Source organism: Onychostruthus taczanowskii, unplaced genomic scaffold, assembly GCF_017590055.1.
Source record: "Onychostruthus taczanowskii isolate IOZ18803 unplaced genomic scaffold, ASM1759005v1 scaffold17, whole genome shotgun sequence".
Classification (NCBI taxonomy): Eukaryota; Metazoa; Chordata; class Aves; order Passeriformes; family Passeridae; genus Onychostruthus; species Onychostruthus taczanowskii.
In genome coordinates this window covers 13,354,770-13,376,327 of record NW_024498906.1, presented here as the reverse complement: position 1 = coordinate 13,376,327, position 21,558 = coordinate 13,354,770, and the positions used below count along the sequence as shown (strand labels likewise).

The window sequence follows — 21,558 nt, the reverse complement described above, 5'->3', positions numbered from 1 at the left end:
GATTTCCCAGGCTCAGGCAATTGTTCTGATCACTCAGCTGTGGGTTATTCTCTTCTGGGATAATCTGCCAGCAATTTGGAGCAGAGGCAGCATGGATGTGTCTGGGGAGGGTGTGGGTGTCAGTGGTGGGAGCCATAACCCCGTTTCCTGCAAAATCTTCTGCTCTGAGTATTCTTCCATGCTACCTACGGGAACTTTGGGGTTATCAGCACAGATAGCCCCCTAATTTAAATCTTTCTTTCCATTACTGCGTTACTCACAATCAGGCAGAGCTCTGTGAGTGTCTGGAAGTTAAAAGACACACATTATCCCTGGAACATTTAACTGTCCTCTCTCACCCATTCTGGTTGAATCCAATTCCTTTTCTCACCTCAGCCAAACCCAGAGAGGTCTTTGAAAAGTGTGAGTTAGTGGTAAGAAAAGAAATTAACAGCTGTCACCTTAGATATGGGCAAAAGATGATTGAAGAGCAAGACTCAGGAGCAAAAAAGCTCTCCTGGGAACATGAATCTGTGTGCAAACACATTTATTAAAAAAAAAGGAAATTGTCTGAGAGGGGCAGCCACAATTATTCCAAATTTCATGGCAGGTCAGTTGTTTCCTCATTATGTTTCTCTGTACATTAGGGCTGTGTCTGTAAGATGCACTCTGAACTGCACATTGAAGAAAAGCCCTGCTGCTGAAAGAGCCATAATTCATTTACTAACAGCCCCTGTAGCTGTGCTTCAATAATGCAATCATTTTCTCTGTGTCCCAACCATATGATTATTCCTGTTGTGTAGGAAATTTAAGTCCAAGGAATGTCAGATCAAATATAAAAGCCTAGTGCTTACCCATAGTTTTTATTCAATTAAGTAGCCATTACAGAGCTCATGCTGTTTCAAATGACATAATGCAGAACACAAATGCAGTCTTTTATTACAAATATATGTTCATCTAAACAAAATGGCACCAAAACAATCCAAAGCCATTACAATTTTTAGATTATTATGCTTAGGCTATCATTATATGGTGAGCAGTTGCTGTGAAAGACAAGTGGGGGAACTGGGGCCTCCACAAACCACACTCTGAGCACAGCAGCACTGTTATTTGAGGTTTATTTGTGAAATTCCTAAATGCAGAGGAGCAGTGCTGATAAAAAAAAAAATAAACAATGAAAGCACCGAGCTGCAGGTTGGAGGACACTGACATTGCAGGTGATGAGTGGGAAAGTCATGCCTGACACACAGAAAGAGGTGCCGCAGCAGGGTCTGGGTGTTCCCTCCCAAAATGACTTCTAGAAAACTCTGTGCCTTCCCACCCAGCCTCAAGCAGCTCACAAATCATATTTGCACATACTTTCTTCACTGCCCACAGGATTTCTCCTGCTCAGCATCCCTGAGGGCTCCCTGTAACCAGCACAGGGCCAGAGCTCTTGGCACCACCTCTAAAATGATGCCCAGCACCACAAGTGCCTTAACCTGCAGAAGGTTTTTCCTTTTCCTTTGTAATCCCACAGCTCTGCACCTCTCCAGCTCTGCTGTCCTGATGGGCTCCTGTGGGAAGGCCATGAGATCCCCCCTTTCCCTCTGTTCCTGCCCCCTGCTCTGGCTTTCTGTTTGAAGGTGACTAATGATGCATTTGTCCCTTGCCCTGGTGATCAAACATTCCTGTGGAAGGTGGGAGAGGAAGAAGAGAATCCCCCTGGGCAGAGCTGGGAATGACACCTGGATCTGTGCCCCCTGAAGGAGTGAAAGGCTGGCAGGCTGTCACCACTCACCTCCCCATTTCAGACACGTTGTAGCTGCTTTTTGTTGATCCAAAGCTGGGCTGACACAGCAATAAAGGGGCTAAAAGCTGAATACAGAACAGTGCAAATGGACACAGGAAGCCTGTTATGATTTACTCCTCAAACACTGAAAATCATATGGAAACAGAGAGATGGCACAGAAACAGTTGCTGATTATGCAGAGACTGAAAAACCGCATCAAGAAATAAGAGTTTAGACGGTCAGTTTCTATTTTTACAGATAAAAATCAATCCCAAACTTCCAAAGGTATTTTGTGTCTGGTTTATTATTTTCTTTCCATAACAGTCAATGTGGTCCAAGATCTCTGAATGTTATCATGCAAAGAGGAAGGACAGGCACAATTTCCCCACTCAAACCACTTTATTGACACTTGCAAGACAAAAATAAACTGCTCCCTGCTTCCTACACCCCTCATGCCAGCTTCTGTCTGCAACTTTTCTTTCTTTTTTTTTTTTTTACTTTCAGCTCATTACAAGAAAGTCATTTTATTTTCACATTTTGCTGGCAGCTGGAATTCTCCAAATGAGGGAAGCAGGGCTGAGATGCATCTATCTCATCCCTCAGCAAAAAATCCCTGCAACATACGGTGCTGTTATGACTCTGAGCTTTAGGTGGAGAGGGAAACAGGCATCTGGGCTGGGTTCATTTGTAACGCTGCACTTGCTGGATTAATATGGAAAGACAGATGAAGGCAGACACTTTAATTACTTCACCCTAACTTTTTATTACAACATCAAGTAAAATGGTGAGTTACAGAGGATAATGGGCGTGAAACATCTGGGATGAAGTCGCACACAAGCTCATGGGTTGTTATCTGCCAACGGGGTTTTAAATATTGATAATTTCTGTACATGCATCTTTGTGTTATTTCTGATTTCGATAAATCATCTCAGGATTACTTTGTTTTGAGCTGTGAGGTAGCTACTAGGACTGGGACCCAGCTTTTTTCTTCTGGAATTTTCTGAACTGGGACTGTATCGCCACGGCCGCCCGCTCTGTCTCTGGCGCGTCCATGTCTATGTCAAACTCCTCTTGGACCTTCTTTTGCCCATCTGCTCAAAGGAAACAGAACAAAGACATCAACAGCTTTTTCAGACAGGGATGACCACTGAACAGCACAGGTGGAAAATTCTACTTCTTTCTCCTTCTTCCCAAAGATGCTTTTTAAGTACCAAGGTAAAAGCCCTTTATCCCTTACCTGTATCTGGCTCTCAACTTTCAGACCAAGGAAAAGGCATCAATAGACACAGCCATGGCAATGGGGAACAGATTCAGGGAAAAAGCCTGGCACAAGTTACATCAAACCCCTCCCAGTGACAGAGTCTGGGGAGCTGGGCACTGAGGAGCAACATCCAGAGGGTGCTCAGCACTCATCCAGCATCTGGCAAGTCCCCCCAGCCCAGGGAGCCAAGGGGGAGGGACAGAGGGACTCCTCCTTGCCACCCAGCAGGGAGAACTTAAAGTTCCTTTCCAACCTAAATTATTCTATGTTTACTCTAAAAAAAGAGGCAGATTAAAATATTTTAAAGTAGAGGCATTAAAGACCCTGTTCTTATCACACCTCCAACATGAGAGGAAGAGATAATACTTCCTAAGGCTAATTTCCATCCTTTCCACTCGTTTCCTGCCTCATCCCTTCCAACACGCACAGCTCTTCCCCTCTGAATCATTTATGTCCAATCTCTCCACCACTGTGCTGCTTCCCTCACTTCTCTCCAGGCTCTGCTCTTGTCTTTCATCCTCAATCCTTGGCTCTTTGCCTTCCTTTATTCCCAGGCCTCAGCTTTCCCTTCAGCTGCATTCGGCCTCCACATGGACAACCCAGCTGACTCTGCTGAATTTTCCTTCACCCACCTACAAGTTAAAAGTGCAGCCCTGGGAAAATTCCTGCCCTGGTTGCAAAGATAACCCTAAACTGCCTGGACTGAGTTGGTGGGAGCACACCTTCGCCCCACTAACCTTGTCAGAGCACCGGGTTTTTCACCATAAACTGGTTTGTTAAACTCACTGATGCAACTGTTGTGTGCCAGGAGTCTGCAGGGAGCTCTTCCTGGGGGAATTCACCCATTCTGAACCACTTTGCTTTTAATTCTTGACATTAATACCTCCAGGATGCTCATCCCCAAGTAGCATCAATGCAAATAAAAGTATGTATTCAATTCAATGTATTATTAAAATGAAAATAAACTTGTGCCCCATTGTCTCTGTCCTGCACACTAGAAAACAGGGATGCCATTCCATGGCTTTAGCATGAGTCTTGCAGGATTTCTTACATTTACTTCTGGTTCTTACTCAGAAGTCAGTTTTTGTGTCCATTTTCTATGGAGCACTCTAAATGGAGGAAATATTTGAAGGGAAGGTTTTGCAATATCCCATATTGACTTCATTTTAACTACATTAACCAAATAAATGCAGCTATGCTAATGTAAGATAAATGTTCACTTTGTTTTTTGTTTTATTTAGAAAACATTTAAGAAGAAAGATGAAAATGGAAGAAGAAAGAGAAAATCTGGATAAAAAAGAACAGCTTGAGAGCTCACCAATTTTTATTATGCAGGCTAATGAAAAGCTAAGCTATCAAAACAAAGATTTTTGTGGAACAAAATCAATCCATTAACTTTATGTCATTAAATCACAGAATCATGTCATTAAATCTGAGAATCTGCATGGTTTGTGTAGCTATTCAAGCAATACAACCACCCTAAGTACAGAAATAAATTATAGTTTATCTTCCGTGGGGAAAGGGACGTGAAGGTCAGAAGTGACACAGCCCAAGGAGAAACTGGAACTGATTTTTATTTGGTATTTATGGGTTAAAGGCAACCTAACAGTAGAAGTGGACTCTATCCATCGATTTTAGCCTTTCAGTGGAATAATTGCTGTCCTTTGGAGATGCCAGTTGGGAAAACCAGATGGGTGGATGAATAGACACAATTGGGTCTGTACCTCTTGATGAAATCTGGCTTGTACAGCTCATTTCCTATTACAGCCAAGTTTTAGCACTATCTTAACTCACAACTGTGACTCAGCAATCTCACGTTAAGACTTAGGAAAATGCAGCATTTAGTGTAATTTGTCTCTAAAATTACCAGGACACTTAAATCTTTGCTTGATGTGTACCATCATCACTGCCTTAAAATCAACTGTAATACAACAATTCACACTACCTTAAGGTTTTACTTCCTTTTATTTTTTTTTTACCTACAGTTGTTGACATCAAAACCAAAATTCCACATGAGCTCTTCCTATATTTCTATTTTCCTATCACCAGGGAGAAATGCTAGGGCAAGAAGTTTTCAGCCATGACTTAGACTTGCAATTAAGAAATCAGAAGTGTTCAAAAGGGCCAAGATATTTCTATTAATAAAGAAGAAATTCATAATTAGCAGATGGTAGGGAAATATAATGATTACACATATGTGCATAATATACATTATAAAACAACATGTGCATTATCTATACAGGTAATGTAATATAATGAACATATCTGTATAATTTTCTTTCTCCCTATGCCCATATTTCACTTTTTTACACATGGATGGTCCATCCATATTTCCATACAGAGAGAATATACATTAATATATAATTGCACAGACATATTTGCTTAAAGAGTTTAAGTCCTATGTTAAACTGAAAAGAGCTGGATTGGGTATTTCCCAAATTTTGGGAGTGGATTTTCTTGGAGTTCTCCCTAAACCATTTCCTATTGATACCTGTCACAACATAGATACTTTACCAGATGGACTGTCAGTCTGGAGAGAAAATTCAGTGGGGTGCCAGCTTGGACTTTGTCTAAGGGAGTAAAATTTTAGCTTTTACCTTGAGCTGCTTCCCTAAAAGCAGCCTTGTGATTTAAAAAGTGTCACATCCTGCAAACAACACGATTTTACTGGTTGGGAGCAGGAGTTCCAACTCCCTTGTGACAGAGGAGCTGGAACCAGGTGATCTTTAAGGTCCCTTCCAACCCACACCATTGTCTGATTCTACAAATTAAGAATTAACCAATTAATAACAATGGAAACCCAGCCTGGGCCCAGGACCTGCACAGAGCAGAAATCACCTCACTGCACTGATAAAAAAGATTAAAGCCTTTTTGCACCCTTCCTACTCCACATCCACCCATGCCACAGTAACTTTTACCTGTCAGTAGTTGTTCACATATCTCAAGAGTGCAGGCTGTTGGATTTGAGTCCTCAAATCATTAAATTTCTGCAGAGAGCCGAAAGCAAGGCTGTAGAAATGCTCCTCTTTCATGCACTCCTGGTTTTCCTTTCACAAGGGATAATTAGCTTGGAAATGGTCTGAAAACCCAGGAAATTCTTGCTCTCAGCAGGCCAGAGCACAGGTAAGCACTTGGCACAGGTTTTACTCCTGGATTTGATTTTTTTATTCCTGCTGGTGGGGGCCAACCATTCTGATAACAAACCACATTCTTCCAAGCTACCTTGATGTGGCAATAAAGGTGGGTCAGGATTCCCTCCCCACCTTCTGCCACACACAACCTTTTGTTGGTATTTTCACTTTCCAAATTACATGATTCCTTCCACATGGATATCTGAGGATCCCTGGACTACACCCACCCCCAGGAGAAAACCAGGGAAAACAAAACTGTTGTCAGCAGACTTAAACTCACAACCTTCTTGTGACTTTACACAATTCAGAGATGGTTGATAAGCCCTGGCCTGCATTTTCTGCTTTCTGAGGGGTGATCTGCTTTCATAATAAATAAACCCCCCTAACCCTTCCCACTAAACTCAGCTATTTCAAGGCTTTCCCTGAAAGATTCCTTCATACTTTGCTGGCCTGTTCTGACACCCAGGGCAGCCAGTGCATGCCCCTGCTGGGCTCTGATCACTGCCAGCAGCTGTTGGCCATAACAAAAGATTGTTACCCAATGAATTTTCCAAAATCACAATTAACCATGGACTGGCTCTGGTGCCAGCTGAGGCAAATCTGATCAAAACTGATCTGATGCAAAACTCCTTGGGGCATCACCTGCCTGCTGACACGGGGCACCCCACACCCCAGCTCCATCGCACTGCAGGGCTGCAGTCAGAGACAATTTATAGGGCACAGGTTTTCCCTCACCACAGGCAGCACTCATCCCAGCAGGAGAGCCTGAAGCAGCAACTAATGAGCTGCTTTCCAAGTCTCCCAGCATCTTGCACTGCTGCAGCTGAAAACAAAGATCTATGTTTTCCCTTTCCAGATGAAACAGCATTAGAATGCTGCCTCCATGATCTGCTACAGCGCCTTGTGATCCATGGCAAACACTGGATGGATAATGAAGCCGAAGGAAAACAATAAAATCTTACACATAAATCTACCCATCAAACTCTGAAGAAATGTGGTGCAAATGTAATTATTCACAAATGTGCCTCCAGCTATTTCTTTCATTTACTTTTCAGCTATGAAGTAAAATGAATTGTGATAACGCTGGGAAAAGGAAACATTGCTTATTCCATATGGGCCAAAAGTTTAAAGCAGTCTTTTGTGACGTTTGAACACAGCCTAAACAGACTAGTCCTTCCCAAAACTGCTCAGGGAAGGGAAAAGGTTAGTGGGGTGGAAAAGGGGACTCAGTCTTTATTCTCAGAAATTCCCATCTTCCAGATGAAACAGAAATTGCTTGTCACATTCTGGAAAACCATTCAGCATGAAAAACCACATGGGCTGTAGCCTCTACCTGGCATTTCATGTCTCAGGTGCCATCCTCTGCCCCTACTCACCCTGCTCACATCTAACAGGAATTATGGGACCAGACCGAGGATGGAATACACTCATAAAAATACTGCATTTTTCAGGGGCTAAACTGCAGTGTTTGGGAAAAAAGATTCAATGGAGTGTGGGACAGAATCACAGGGCCAGAAGCAGTGTTTGCCTCAGGCAGGATCATTACCTCCCACTGCTCCAAAGATTTTTCAAGCTGTGACAATCTTTATCCCAAGCTATTACACCAGCCTGTCCAATGAGGCAGAACAGCCCCTAATTAACGAGGACCAAAATGGGCAGGAATCACATGGATGTTGACATCCATGTGCAGCATTATCCTTATGTGATGGGAAGAGTCATTTTGTCTGCCCAGGCTCCACAGAGAAACCAGCCAGTTGGAGAAAACATATGGATGCTCAGAGGTGTGGAGGCCACACTTATCTCCTCATGAGGAACAGTTTTAAAAACCAAGAGCTGATGTTGGCCATTCTCTACCCTCTGTATCTGCTTGAGGGTGAGGAAGTAAATTACTCATTTTTTAGAGGAGTTACAGAATCATGGAATGGCCTGGGTTGGAGGGGACCTTAGAGATCGTCCAGTGCCACCCAAGCCATGGGCAGGGACACCTTCTACTGTGCAAGGCTGCTCCAAGTCTCAGTGTCCAGTGTGTCTTTAGACACTTCCAGGGATGGGGAATCCATAAAATTCCTGGGCAAACTGTTACAGTTCCTCACTAAGCTCACAGTAAAGAATTTCTTCTAATATCTAACCTAAACCTATTCTCTGTCAGTTTGAAGCCATTCCTCCTTGTACTTGGAATTGTCTCTCTCTTCCCAGCTCCTTCAGGCACCCTGAGCTCAGCCCAAAGCTTCTCCTGTGCAGCTGAACAATCCCAGCTGTGCCAGCCTTTCCTGCCAGCAGAGCTGCTCCATCCCTCTGCTCATCCTGGAGCCTCCTCTGGGCTCTCTGCAGCGTGGCTTTGGACACTTCCAGGGATGGGGAATCCATAAAATTCCTGGGCAAACTGTTACAGTTCCTCACTAAGCTCACAGTAAAGAATTTCTTCTAATATCTAACCTAAACCTATTCTCTGTCAGTTTGAAGCCATTCCTCCTTGTACTTGGAATTGTCTCTCTCTTCCCAGCTCCTTCAGGCACCCTGAGCTCAGCCCAAAGCTTCTCCTGTGCAGCTGAACAATCCCAGCTGTGCCAGCCTTTCCTGCCAGCAGAGCTGCTCCATCCCTCTGCTCATCCTGGAGCCTCCTCTGGGCTCTCTGCAGCAGCTCCAGCTCCTCCCTGTGCTGGGACAGGGCTGGGGCAGCTGCCACCCAAGCCATGGGCAGGGACACCTTCCACTGTCCCAGGCTGCTCCAAGTCCCAATGTCCAGCGTGGCTTTGGACACTTCCAGGGATGGGGAATCCATAAAATTCCTGGGCAAACTGTTAAAGTTCCTCACTAAGCTCACGGTAAAGAATTTCTTCTAATATCTAACCTAAACCTATTCTCTGTCAGTTTGAAGCCATTCCTCCTTGTATTTGGAATTGTCTCTCTCTTCCCAGCTCCTTCAGGCACCCTGAGCTCAGCCCAAAGCTTCTCCTGTGCAGCTGAACAATCCCATTGGAAGTGCTGCAGGGTGAGATGCTTGTTTTGTGACAAGGACTCCATCCCTCCTAAAGCTGTTCCTGTTTTGTCCCTCCAAAAGGAACGCAGACATTCCAGGACCACCTTCAGAGTCCAGGGCTCCCTGTTGTGTTTGTCAGGAGAGAGGCACTCGATGGTGGGGAATTACAGCTTTACACAAGGGGTTTTTCTTTTCAGGTTTTTGAAGGTGGAAGATGCTGGGGAAATGTAAAGTCCGTAAAGGAACCATCTCTGAAAGTGAAAAGCAACCCCTGGAGCTCAGTAGTCTCCTGAGACTTCAAAAGCTCCATGTGGAAAAAAAATAAGGTTATCATTAATGATAAGACTAAATGTAACATCTATTTTTATCTGAACTACACCAACTGGCCCCAGAATATCACTCAAAGCAAGCCAGAAATAATTAATATCATTTGATTCAACTGTAAATTACAATTTGGTATAAAGAACATGACCTTATTAGGCAACCAGAATCTTTTATTTTTCAAATTGACCTTTACTTTCAGAATATGGTGTTGTTATCTCGAACTTGAAAAATCAGTTTTGCTGTAAAAAATAATGGTTGTTCTTCTATAATTTTAAAAATGTTATTTCAGCATGAAGCTTTTGAAATGTCTGATTAATCTTTTTTTTTTCCTAGTTGTAATAATGTTTGAGAACAGGAATATTATTTCTGACATAAGATAAATGAAGTAGCACAAAAAATATGTATATTGGTATAATATAATGGAACGGAAAGAAATAGCAATAAAATTCAGTTTACAAAAATTGCATTCTCGAGTAGATTGTAGCCAACTACAGATGAATTGATTCTGCTCAACAATTAATATAGAGACAAATATTGTTTTTCCTTAAATGCTAATATTATTTAAGCAATTATTCCTCATCGTCAAAGTAATTAATGGATCACTGCCAGCCTTTTAAAATGGTTTACAAACACGTAACTGATGCACAGATAGGTACATAATTCATGGGAGGCATTCTGGGAGTGAAACCAGAGGCCCTAATTCACATTTCCCATGGAGATCAAACTTTGTGCAAGTTTAACTGGTCGCCTAGCAAATAAAACCAGCCTGTTTTCAGCTCTACAATCTCATCTCTCACCAGCCAAAGCTGTGTCTGAGGGGTGCTAAACTGGCAAATTCAGGGAGAGCCTCTGGGATCTGCAAGGAATGGTGCTGGGGATCAAGTGCTGGCACAGAATCACAGAATTTCCTGCCCTGGAAGGGACCCCCAAGGACCAGGCAGTCCAGCTCCTGTCAGGTCCCTGTGTCCCTGCAGAACGATGCCCCACAGCAGGGACAGCACACCCAGCCCTAACTCAGCCTCCCCTGCAGGTCAGGATGCCAAGATCCTCCTCACAAATTCAGCCCTGAGCTGTGGCAGTCTCGTTCTGCAGCTGCCCGTGATGCCCAAGGCTCCAGCCAAGTTCGAAATGGGAATTGTTACAACGTGGTTTTAATTTCCTCTGCCATTTCCAGTTCTCATTTCCCAGTTAAACACAGTGCCTTTATCCAGCTTTGCTGTGGAGGGAGCTGCATTTCAGCAGTGCACGAAGCAAGCTGCCCTCCTGCCTGGCTCCTCGGCTGCTTGATTAATATATGATCAGTTATTTCCCTATTATGGTAGCATGCAGGTGCTCCCAGCCCGAGCTGGGAGCCCTAATGTGGTTACAAATGCAGAACAATAAATTCTTTCCCCTCCACCACCCCTCAGTGCTCTGACCTTTGCAAAAGTGTCTTCAGCAGTAACGTTTAAAATAACAACGGGAGAACTTCCTCAGGGCTACCTCGACACAAGCACATTATCCAAGGCCCCAGCACAGCTCAGGCATCATCCACAGCTTCCCTAAATATCTGAGAGCTGGTGCAGCCACGGGCATGGCTGGGATTGTTCCACACACACTCTGCCAAGGGACTGTGGTGGCAGAGGGTGGGAGCCCTGGGGTGTTGAGAGAAAGAGAGTTTAGCCCTTTTGATTCAAGCCATGCATCAAAACCATATAAAAGGCTCTCAACCCATTTTGTTTTCTAAGAGGGACGTTGCCCCCAGCACTTCCAAACACTTTCCTGCTCCAGATTGCAAAGGAACTGCTTCAAAATGAGCTGGCACTTGCTGTTCATCGTGGGGTGACCGATGATACCTGAGAGCACTCGCCAGGAAAACAAAAAACAGAGGGTTTTATCTTCCAGTGTGGCACTGCCTCCCTCAGCTTTGCTTTCCAGGGATGCTCCCTCAAGAGCAGCTGGGGAAGGAGCTCGGAGAAGTGGCAGCGATCACAACATGCCACACAGGAGTGGCAGGAAAGGGGGATCAAACCCCTGCCTGACAGGAGCTGGGGAAGGTGGCATGGGTTACGCAGCAAAACCTGTCAGTCACACAGAGGAGAGGAATCAATCAAAAGCACCGTGGTTATGAAGGCAGAAGATGGTTTTTTCCACACACAAAGAACTGTGAGACTTAGCCCTGCTCATCTTCAAAGTGGAAAATAAAGGCATTTTATTGGAGTCACTGGATACCAGCATATCTGTTAGCAACTAATGAGAGGCTATTTTAAGTTTACAGGGTGATTTTAATAAAAACTACTTTATCAGCACTTAGAAAGTCACAGTGAGAAAACACTCTCCTCTTGTAAAATCTATCACAGCTTTTAATCACAAATTACTTAATTGCACACTCAGAGGTAAGATACAGGAACTGAGCTCTGCCATTCAATATCACATTCTGAAGCAAAGGATATATTCCCACACTCAGAGGTAAGATACAGCAATGAGCTCTGCCATTCAATATCACATTCTGAAGCAAAGGATATATTGCAGAGAAATCCTTCCCTGGCAGGGTGGGCAGGCCCTGGCACAGGGTGCCCAGAGCAGCTGGGGCTGCCCCTGGATCCCTGGAAATGCCCAAGGCCAGGTTGGACACTGGGGCTTGGAGCAGCCTGGCACAGTGGATGTTCCTTTCCTATGGAAGAGGTGGCTGGAACAAGATGAGCTTGAAGAACCCTTCCCATCCAAACTATTCTATGATTCTATTTCAGTATCTTCTAAGCCTTGTAAATATTATCAGTAAGAAGCACTCTATTGCACAGATTAAGTGCAAGGAACAAACAACTTTAATAATGGCCAAACAGTGCAGCTTTTATTTGCACAAACGTGGGCATTGCTCATGATGCAATAGGATAAATTAATTTAGCACAAGCACACCACAAAAAAAAGCCACTGCTTTATACATGTACCATGGTTTTTTTTAACATTTTGCACTACCTGCCAGTTTGGGGATGCTGGTGGAGGCAGCTAGTCAGTAATTGGGTAGAAGTGGAGCTTGTGAGGTTAAAAATGCCCAAGGAAGTACCTGGAGTTCTTTATTGACAGAACAGAATTGCCAGAGGGTAAAAAACAGGCTGGGATGAACAAAACTGCTCTAAGAGATTCTTTCAGGAGAGCGTTTGGCGAAAGAAAGTTTGTCACCCCTCCGTAAAACCAAACTCATCCCTTCAGGAGAGCCCCAGAGATGTGATGGATATAAAATCCAGTCTTCTGGAGCAGCTCCAAGGTAGTTCAGTCTGAGCAAAGACCAGGAAATTCCGACAGACATCGATTTACCATGAAACTTGGACTGCCAGTGGGTCTCACATGCTCCTCCATCACTTGGCTTTGTCACTTCTGCCCCAGCATCCACAAGCTCAGCCAGAATGCTGGATAGACTCAGTCTGACCAGAATTTTACTGAAAGTTCCACAGAATGAAATTTTCTCACAAAAGGTACAGAATTTTAACATCTCTGACTCCTGAAAGCAGTCACCCAGCTGTAGTTTTCCACCATAAAGCAAAGAAACCCTGTTGCAGGAGGGCTGGTTCTAGGAAATTTCCACTGTTTTCTTTTGCTTGGGCTGTTACCCGAACAGAATCATTAATTTGAGTTTACATGTCTCCACTGAACGCAAAAAGCCACATTCTCTGTTTATTTCCCCTGCAGGCTGGCTTGCTTAACTTTCTTAGGAAGAGAGGAGGGGCTGCTCAGGAGAATGTAGGATAACACTGAAACAGCAGCACAGGGGAGATAAATTAAGATCCAGTGGCAATGTGGCTCTGAAAGAGGATGAGAAGGAATTAAACGCTGGAGGGTACTGTGAGTGTGTTTCAGGCTGTCTTGCCCAAGAGCCACTTGGAAAGCCATGTTACATATTCTGCAGAAGCTCGTTAAGCCAAATATTTCAAAACCAGATTCCAGGTAAAAAGATCTGGCCAATTTCTAGGGCGGAAAAATCCTTAATCTAACTTAGAATCATAGAATAATTTAGGTTGGAAAAGATCTTTGACATCATCAAGTCCAGCCATAAAGCAAGCCAAACTTGCAGGTGTTTAGAAATGGAGAAAAGCAAGGATTCCAAGGGTGCAATTCCAATTTTTTTCGACAGCATGAATCTCACCCTTGAATCCCCTTCCTTCACTGGTTAATTCTGCATTAGTGTTAAAGGCAGCTCAGAGGGACTGGTTCAGATGTAAGATGTAGGTATTGTTCCTTAAACGAGTTACATTGCCTGAGCCTGAGTGGTGCCTGAACTACACACTGTAGAATTTCAGATGAACACACTTATCTGCTATTTCGTGAGAAATCCTTTCTCACCAAATGAATTATTTAGCCCTTATGAAAAGTACTACACTGAAACTGCAGCAGCTAAGAAATCTTGTTTGCTCCAGGAAGGAAGAAAATAAAATAAAGGCAGGCACACCTTCTCCCACAATTCCAGCTGCGTGCTCTGATCCCATGGGATGGAGAAGAGAACAGCTCACCTTCAGCAGAGGGTCAGAATGAACATTTGTTCCCTCTGCTGAGATGGCCAGGGAAGCTGCCAGTTGTGGAGCTGATCTGGATGCTCTCATGCTCCCTCAGGAGCTGACTGAACACTGTGCATACACTTTTCTTTTTATAGAAATATAGTTGAACAGACAAAAAAAAACTGTATCAGTACCTCTTGCTCTCCTTTCAATTTAATTCAGAGATAGTGAATTTTTGTGTACACTGTGTGCCTTTATGTGTACATCAATAAGACTCCTTCTATACCTCTAATAAGGGATTACAGCTAACACCACGACAAGCAATATCAAATGCTTCATGTGAACAAGTAGCCAAATGACAGTTTCTGTGAGAGCTGTAATTGAATTCAGCAGCTACAGCAAACTCCAAACCTCTGCTCTGCTACTTAGCTAAGAATGAGCCAGGTGATGGCGGCTGCCATCCTGAAGGGTGGAGGTGCTCCAAGGAACCTTGCTGAACCAAGGAACCTTGCTGCAGCCAGCATGTGGCAAGGCAGCCAAATCAGTGCTGAGACCACAATTAAATGTGGGTGTTAGTCGTGCTGGGTGGCCATCTGTAGAAGACCAGAACACTTCAAAAGGTATTGCCATGATTCTCATGGCTGATCCAAGCCAAGGATCACTGACATCAGACTGGGATCTGCATGCAGAGCTCAGAAAACCCCAGTGACCACCACCTAGTGCAGCTCCCCATCGTGGTGCACTCAACAGAGAATTCAGATTTCACAGCACAATTGCACTCACACGTTCCTTACATGCCCAAGCACATAAGTTACTACTTCATCATTCCTTAATGGAAGAAATCCAGCTCCACCATGCATCCTTGCCATGTTTTTTTCTTTCCCCTTCCCTACTGTGCAAACTGATGCTGAGGTGGACACGACTCTTGGCTCAGACGCAGAACTGGAGCACAGCTCTGCTCTTCCACTAATTTCCTGTCCCAGAGTAATAAAAAAGACCTTATTGTCACATAGGACAATTTACTGTTTAGCATAAGGGAGTAAAAAATGGCAGTGAACAGATCCTATAAAAGAGGGGGGGAATGAATCCAGAAGGGCAAGGTGTCCTTCTGAGCAGCCCTTTCATTACCCAAAGGCAGTAACTGTACTGGGAGGCTAAAGCCTGGAATTGTAACGAGTCAATACCAAAGCTCTGTGGGATTTCTTGTCCCTGCCTTTAGCCTCTGTATTTATTGAGTGAGGACTGATGGTTGTAGGGTAATGTAATTTTCCAAGCCTTTCCAAAGCAGCAAAAATAATGAGCAAGGTCAGGCTCCAAAGCCACTAGACAGTACTTCAAATCCTACTTCTGCATTTTTCCCTCTTTCCCCCACCTCATGAAAAAAAACAGAATTCCAAACCTTCTAGGTCCTAGGCACTGACTCAGCAACATCCTCTTTTGAACCTGATGCTATTTCAGAAAAGGGTGGAGGGGTTGTTCTCCCCTAAGAGTGCAGTTCTGTGTTCTGACAAGCATCTGACTGAAGTGTAGATCATTAATGCTGCCCTTGCAGTGGGTTTATTCTCAGGTGTGTAGCAAGGAGGAGCATCCACCTTTTTATAGCCTGTGTATTGATTAATCACACCCACACATCTTTTTATTTTATTTTATTTTTTTTTAATGTGGGTAAAAGCAAGCATGTTTTTCCAATAAAGCCCCTGCAGAAGGAGAAAGTAGGTCCATATTCCAAGTCCTTTATCTACATCAGGAGGTTATGGAGCAGGGAAGTGAAAATGGTCTCATTATCCTGACAGATGGTGCACTTAACAAACCCACACAGAACAGTGAGGACACAAAGGAAGGTTGTACGTGCTGGAAGTGTGGTGCATTTCTGAGCTGCCAGAGAAGTGGTGTGTGAGGTACCACACTGGCCCTCCAGCCTTGCTGCTTTCCAGTCCTCAGAGCTGGCACAAATCCCTTTTGTCATCCTCTGCCTCCTTCTCCAGAAGGGACTGTCCCCAGTTTTAATCCTCCCATCCTGCAACATCTCAAAGGAAGCTCAGAAAGATTCCTCTGTAATGTCAATTTTTTTTTAATGCAAAAACATGTTAAGGCAAAACAAAACAAAAGGCAAGTTTTATTAATATGAGCTGTCTAGAAGAAAAGGAGGCTTCCTATTCATCTTATCTTGGTTTTCACCTCACTAAGTTTTTACCTGGTGCCTTTTAACAACGGCTATTTAAAATCAATTTTATCAGGAGGGGTGGCCATTGATTCAGCTAAGTGCTGCAATTGCAATTAGAAAGTTATTAAACCCTGTGCCAGATAGTCTAATTGACATGAAAATCTGACTGAGGCCGGGGGATAAAGGTTTCCCTCCTGCTTCAGCTCTAAGTTTATTGCACACATAAAGCTATCTTAAAAGAACATTCAGGTTGCAAAGTTGAACACGAGAAAGTTAATAAATGACAAAAAGAACTGATACCATTAGGCAAAATTAACTGAATCACTGAGTGGGCAACTTGAATTTTTGACATTGAAACTTCCATGGTCTTAGGAGCACAGTGTTTCCTAAATTTAAAGCACAAAAAATGTATTTTGATGCAACATATGGACACCCACATGGCTCCTCAGCACTGCTGCCTGGAACTGTTAACACCAGTTTTAATGGAGTGACTGGCACTGGTGGGAGGCTGCTGTCCTGTTCCTGAATCAGCAGGAAAGGGAATGAACTTGACTGTTTTTTGGGTGGGATTCATGAAGCTGACGGGAAAGGAACAATGAGAAAACTCTGCTGCCCTCAGATGTGGCAGCTGCTCCTGCTCCACCTCGTCCATCCCAGCTCTGCCCCAGCCCCGACGCTCACCACGGCTCCCAGCAGACCTCAACAACGCTGTGTCTTTATTTGGCTACTCCTGCTCCCCAGAACTGCTCCAGGACATTCCCTAACCTCAAAATTCCAGCCCAGCCACTCCATATTCCTCCCTCCCAGTCTCAGTCCCCATCCCAAAAGTATCAAATCCTGCCTAATCCTCTGTGGGTCAGCTTCCTGAGGAGCCCTACTGAACTCCTTTGTCATCCCATCCTTTGACCTCCCTGCTCCAGCTTCTGGGACCCTCTGCTCCCAAGCAAGGAGGGACATTTTTTCCTAAGCAACCGTGATGTTTTGGGAGCATGGAAAGGGCACGACCCTGCCTTTGGCTTCAGCTCCTGGCCAAAGCATCGCTGAATGTGGCAGCAATTAAGGAAAACTATGATTTCCTTAAGCCTTTCAAAGACAGTGTTGGTTTAATTGCTTTAGTGTTTACTATTTGGCTCAGTGATGTTCAGTTTTCACGGAAAAATATAATTAACTGCTTCACTGAGCTCACATAAATGTAGGACTTGTATAACAGATAGAAAAGACACATCCCAGATGACAAATCTCACATTTCTGTTCAAAATGACAAAGGCTCAAAGCAGTCAGACAAAAGGCCACCAGAAATTGTTTTTAATTTCTTGATGTGCTAACATTTTGCTCAAGCCTCATTTTTGGAAAGTACTGGAATGACTTTGCTGAACCCTTCCGAAATAATTCTGCTTGAGGCAAGCAATCAAAATGACAAATTTCAGCCTGAGCAATTGGATTTTGGCAAGGTTGTGTACAACTGAAAGGGAGCTTTTAACCAGCAGAGTTCAGCAGCTGTTAATCGGCCTTGCCACCAGCCCAGATTGCAATAAACAAAATAAGTGCATGTAATAACAGTGAAGGAATGTAAACTAAATGAAATAAAAGTTACAGATAGCTGGAAGATCTTTAAAAGGGATCAAAATCAAAGGGTGAATGTTACTCTGCTGGTGTTTTGAGGGTTGCCAATGACTTCTTGAAGATTTAAGCAAGGGAAAAAAACTGAAAACAGTTGAGTCACTTAAAATGATTACATGGAAGACAAAAATTAATCTGAGTAGTGCTTTATACATTCTATATTGAGGATTTCTCTCGACTTATCTCTGCTACTCATTTAAAAATTCTCTAGAAAACATCTTCCCTTGTGTGAATTCAAACACTAACAGGCACTTTTTAAGGATTGTCTGGATTTACAGACATGTCAGATTGTCAATAAAGCTGATCAGAAAGAGCATCTGAGCTGACACACAAGGTTGGCCATCCTCAGATCATCTCTCCAGCCCATGTTTTCTGATCTAGAGAGATCCATTCTTCCTCCCCCTGTTTCTGAGGATTACAAGGACAAAGCTTACAAGCATCTGGAAGAAGGACTAAACCTTTCATGCATCTGTTCTGCTTCAGAAAACACAAGCTGGGTTGGTGCAAGGAAGGACTTAAGCTGGGACTCGCATCCCTCACTGCCTCCAAAATGCTGGCATGGGCAGAATGCCACACACCCAGCACACCCAGTCCCTGTTCCACTAAAACCCAACTAACTGTCTTTACCGCTCAAATTTTAGATCTGAATGTAAACAGAACCAATTAAATTTCTTTTTTCTCCTCTTTTGCTAAGGAAATCCAATTATGTTCTCCTCTCTCCTCTCCTCTCCTCTGCTCTCCTCTCCTCTCCTCTCCTCTCCTCTCGCTCCTTTAAAAACTGCTTTGTCTCTTACATGTGTTTCTCTCCTTCCAGGTGTCTCCTCACCTATCCCTTCCTTAAACCTAGTCTAGGAAATTGTTTGTAAGTCTGGAGAGGACTTCAGGTGAGGGTCACTCTGACTGCAAATTAGAGCATTAGTCAGGAATCTTCTTTTTGGCAAATGAATTTTCTGTACTATGAGCCAGACTGCAAATTTGCCTGGGAAAATAGGAGGTGAAATGAGGCAGTCAGAGGGAGAAGCAGCACTGGACCTGGCTGTGCTGGGAAGACACAAAATTCTCTGGGGAAGGAGAAGGAATGAGAGGTGAGACAGAAGAAATGAGGGAGACAGGAAGAGGGGCAGACAGAGAAGACCCTACTTGTGGAAAAGATGAAAGGCAAACCTCAGGTTTTCTGAAGAAAGTAAGGAATAACTGACTTGACCCATCACAGCAGCCTGGCCTGCCTGGCAGGAAGGACCGGGAGTTTGGATTCAGCCTGGAGCATCCCACTGCACCACAGCCTTCACCCATTCCCATAGCACATGCCTGGAACAAGGGGCCTCAGTGGCAGGAAAATATCTGCTTACACAAGCCAGTGACTGGTTAAAAACTTCAATATTGTGAGTGAATGTCTCTTGGGCCTTGCAAAAACCAGCAGAAACTACTGCCAGGAGAGCTCTGGCAACCACGATCTGAATGTTTTCTAGTGCTCACCTCCATCTGTGCAGCTTCTCCTGACGAGCAAAAAGCAAAACTTTCTTCTTGTTTTTTTAACCAAATCAATCAGATTTTCTCCTGAAACAACTCACTGGTGGGGACAGAACACCCTGGAGGTTTTTTAAACTGCCTGGGCTGGAAGTCCATATTGCTTTTTGGTTTTTGTTTTGTTTTCTGGCACGCTTGGCCAAGCTTATCAAGTGTTTTGTCACATTCAGACAGCATCACTTACAACAACAAAAGGTATCCCTGACACCAGCAAATGAGGCTGCAGCTCTGGGCTGCATCACTCCCTATCTTAGCAATTATACTGGAATAAAATTTAAAAAAAAAAAAAAAAAACAACACCTCAGCCTTTTGCCAGAAAAAAGAAACTCTGCCAGGCCAGAAACCCCAGAAATCCACAGCACAATAGAAGCAGCTGCTCTCTAACTCAGCTCAGGTTAATTGTTGGTTTCTACTCTGCAAGTTCTGTCAAGAAATTCAGCCCCAAATATGCACCACAGTACTACAGAATCCTGCAGTAAACTACTTACAGCCACAGAAAACTACTGTGGTGTCCAAAGAGCTGTGGGAGACTCAAAACAAAGGTCAAATTTATGGTAGTTATAAAATCTTTTCATGCCAAGTTTCAAGTAAATTTGGATATATTTATAGTTTGGAGAGGAAAACAGTAACTTCTTAGTGGCCTCACACAGTACCCACTCAAAAATAATGTCAGTTGTGGATGTGCTTATATTTAACTTCATTTAAACTTGAAACTTAGAACCAAACTGAGTTGGAATTAAAAGCTCACATAAACAGTATATGGGGAGAAACTACAAAGCACTGGTATCCCTTGATGCAGCTTTCTTCACTGGCTTTTTTTGTGTCCATCATCTACTGCAAGAAGAAAAAGAACTAATAAAAGAAAAGAACTAAGTATTCTAATTCCAACTCAGTCTGGACTTCAGCCAGTCCACCATGTAATAGCAAAAATGCTAATGTTAGCTGCAGTAATCTTCTTAAGATGATGAATAGAGACCAAAAATCTACACAATTCTGCTGCATCTGAGAACAGTTTCTAGACTGTGCTGTCCCCAAGGTTTGCCCGTGGCATGGGGAGGAATGGGAGGGAATTGCCAAAAATTACATTTTCTTTTGATGTTCTTCCATAATGGAATGGTTCTGAGCTGAGGAACCTCCAGAGGATTCCATCTCATGACTTAAATCTTTTGCTTTTTATTTCCGTGGTCCCTCCTGTGAAAACCATAAATACTTACACAAGAATTGTGACACTTTTCTCTGGCACAGCTGTGGAAAAGCTTCACAGAGATCCAGCAGTGAGAGCAGACAACATCCACCAAGCCTCCCACACCTGGTCCCGCTGGGCAAATGGCACAGGAATATACACCCTTGTTTATGGATCATTAATCTCCAAACTCCTTCCCACTGGGGTCTAGAAAAGCTATTTCTTTCTCTTTAATTCGACAGAGGAAGGAATTTAAGCCAAAGAAGTTTGTCTGAGATGAGACCTGAGTGGTGCTGATGGAAAGAATGATTGATTGGCAAAGCCAGTGTCATGCCTTCTGCTGACAGCATCCATCACCCTTTGACAGAAAAGGTCCAAACCTCCACATCTTCCATTTGTCTTCTTACCTACTTGGCTAAAATAAGCCAGGAATGCTTCTTCCCCCAGTTTCTCCAAATCTTTGTCTGCCAGAGGCAGAGCTCACACGAGAGACACAGATCTCTCACCAGAGACATGGAGTTTTGCTGTGAACAGATTCATTGGAAAGGTCACCAAGAAATTTCTGCCATTGACAAATACAGCAGTCTGCCTGATGAATACAACCATTAGGTGAGATTAAAATACACATTTTCTGCTGGTAATTATTCCGCTGGCTGCTAGACCCAGAGGTGGCTGCTTCAGGACACCAAACAGCCTTGGATCCCGCTCAGCTCAGTCTCAAAGTCCTTCCCTCGATGGGTTCTGTCCCAAGAGGTGAAAAGAAGGAGGTTGTCTGATCCTCACCTGTGCTCTATGAACCTGGATGAGCCAGGATGGGATTTATGTGCTCCCATCATTCCTCAGGATGGGACCCAAATGCTGCTGGAGGTCTGGAATACACACAGGTGTATCCACACCTTCCCTCAAAGGTACCACACCTGATAACCTACATTCAGCTCTGAAATCAAAGGCCAGAAGAATAGACAATTCTTCAGGCTTAATTAATCTCACCTCTCCCATCCTTCTGTTTGGTTCTACCACACAACAAAGGATGTAACTCAGAATTTTCCCCCACAGCCAATTCCTGTAGGCCAGAATTTGCTCCATGGCCAATTCCTGTAGCCCAGAATTTTCCCCATGGCCAATCCCTGTTTCCTGTCAGACACCTGG

At 43.7% G+C, this 21,558-nt stretch overlaps 1 protein-coding gene across 1 annotated transcript in view; it reads right to left on the bottom strand.

Moving 5' to 3' along the window:
- Window positions 1–2,036: 2,036 nt before the first annotated feature.
- Window positions 2,037–21,558, bottom strand: part of PCP4 (Purkinje cell protein 4) — a 48,587-nt gene continuing 29,065 nt past the window's right edge. Inside the window, exon 3 of the mRNA XM_041399817.1 lies at window positions 2,037–2,841. Within this exon, the coding sequence (XP_041255751.1) occupies window positions 2,714–2,841 (128 nt within the window). The 3' untranslated portion in view covers window positions 2,037–2,713. The remainder of the gene's footprint in view (window positions 2,842–21,558) is intronic.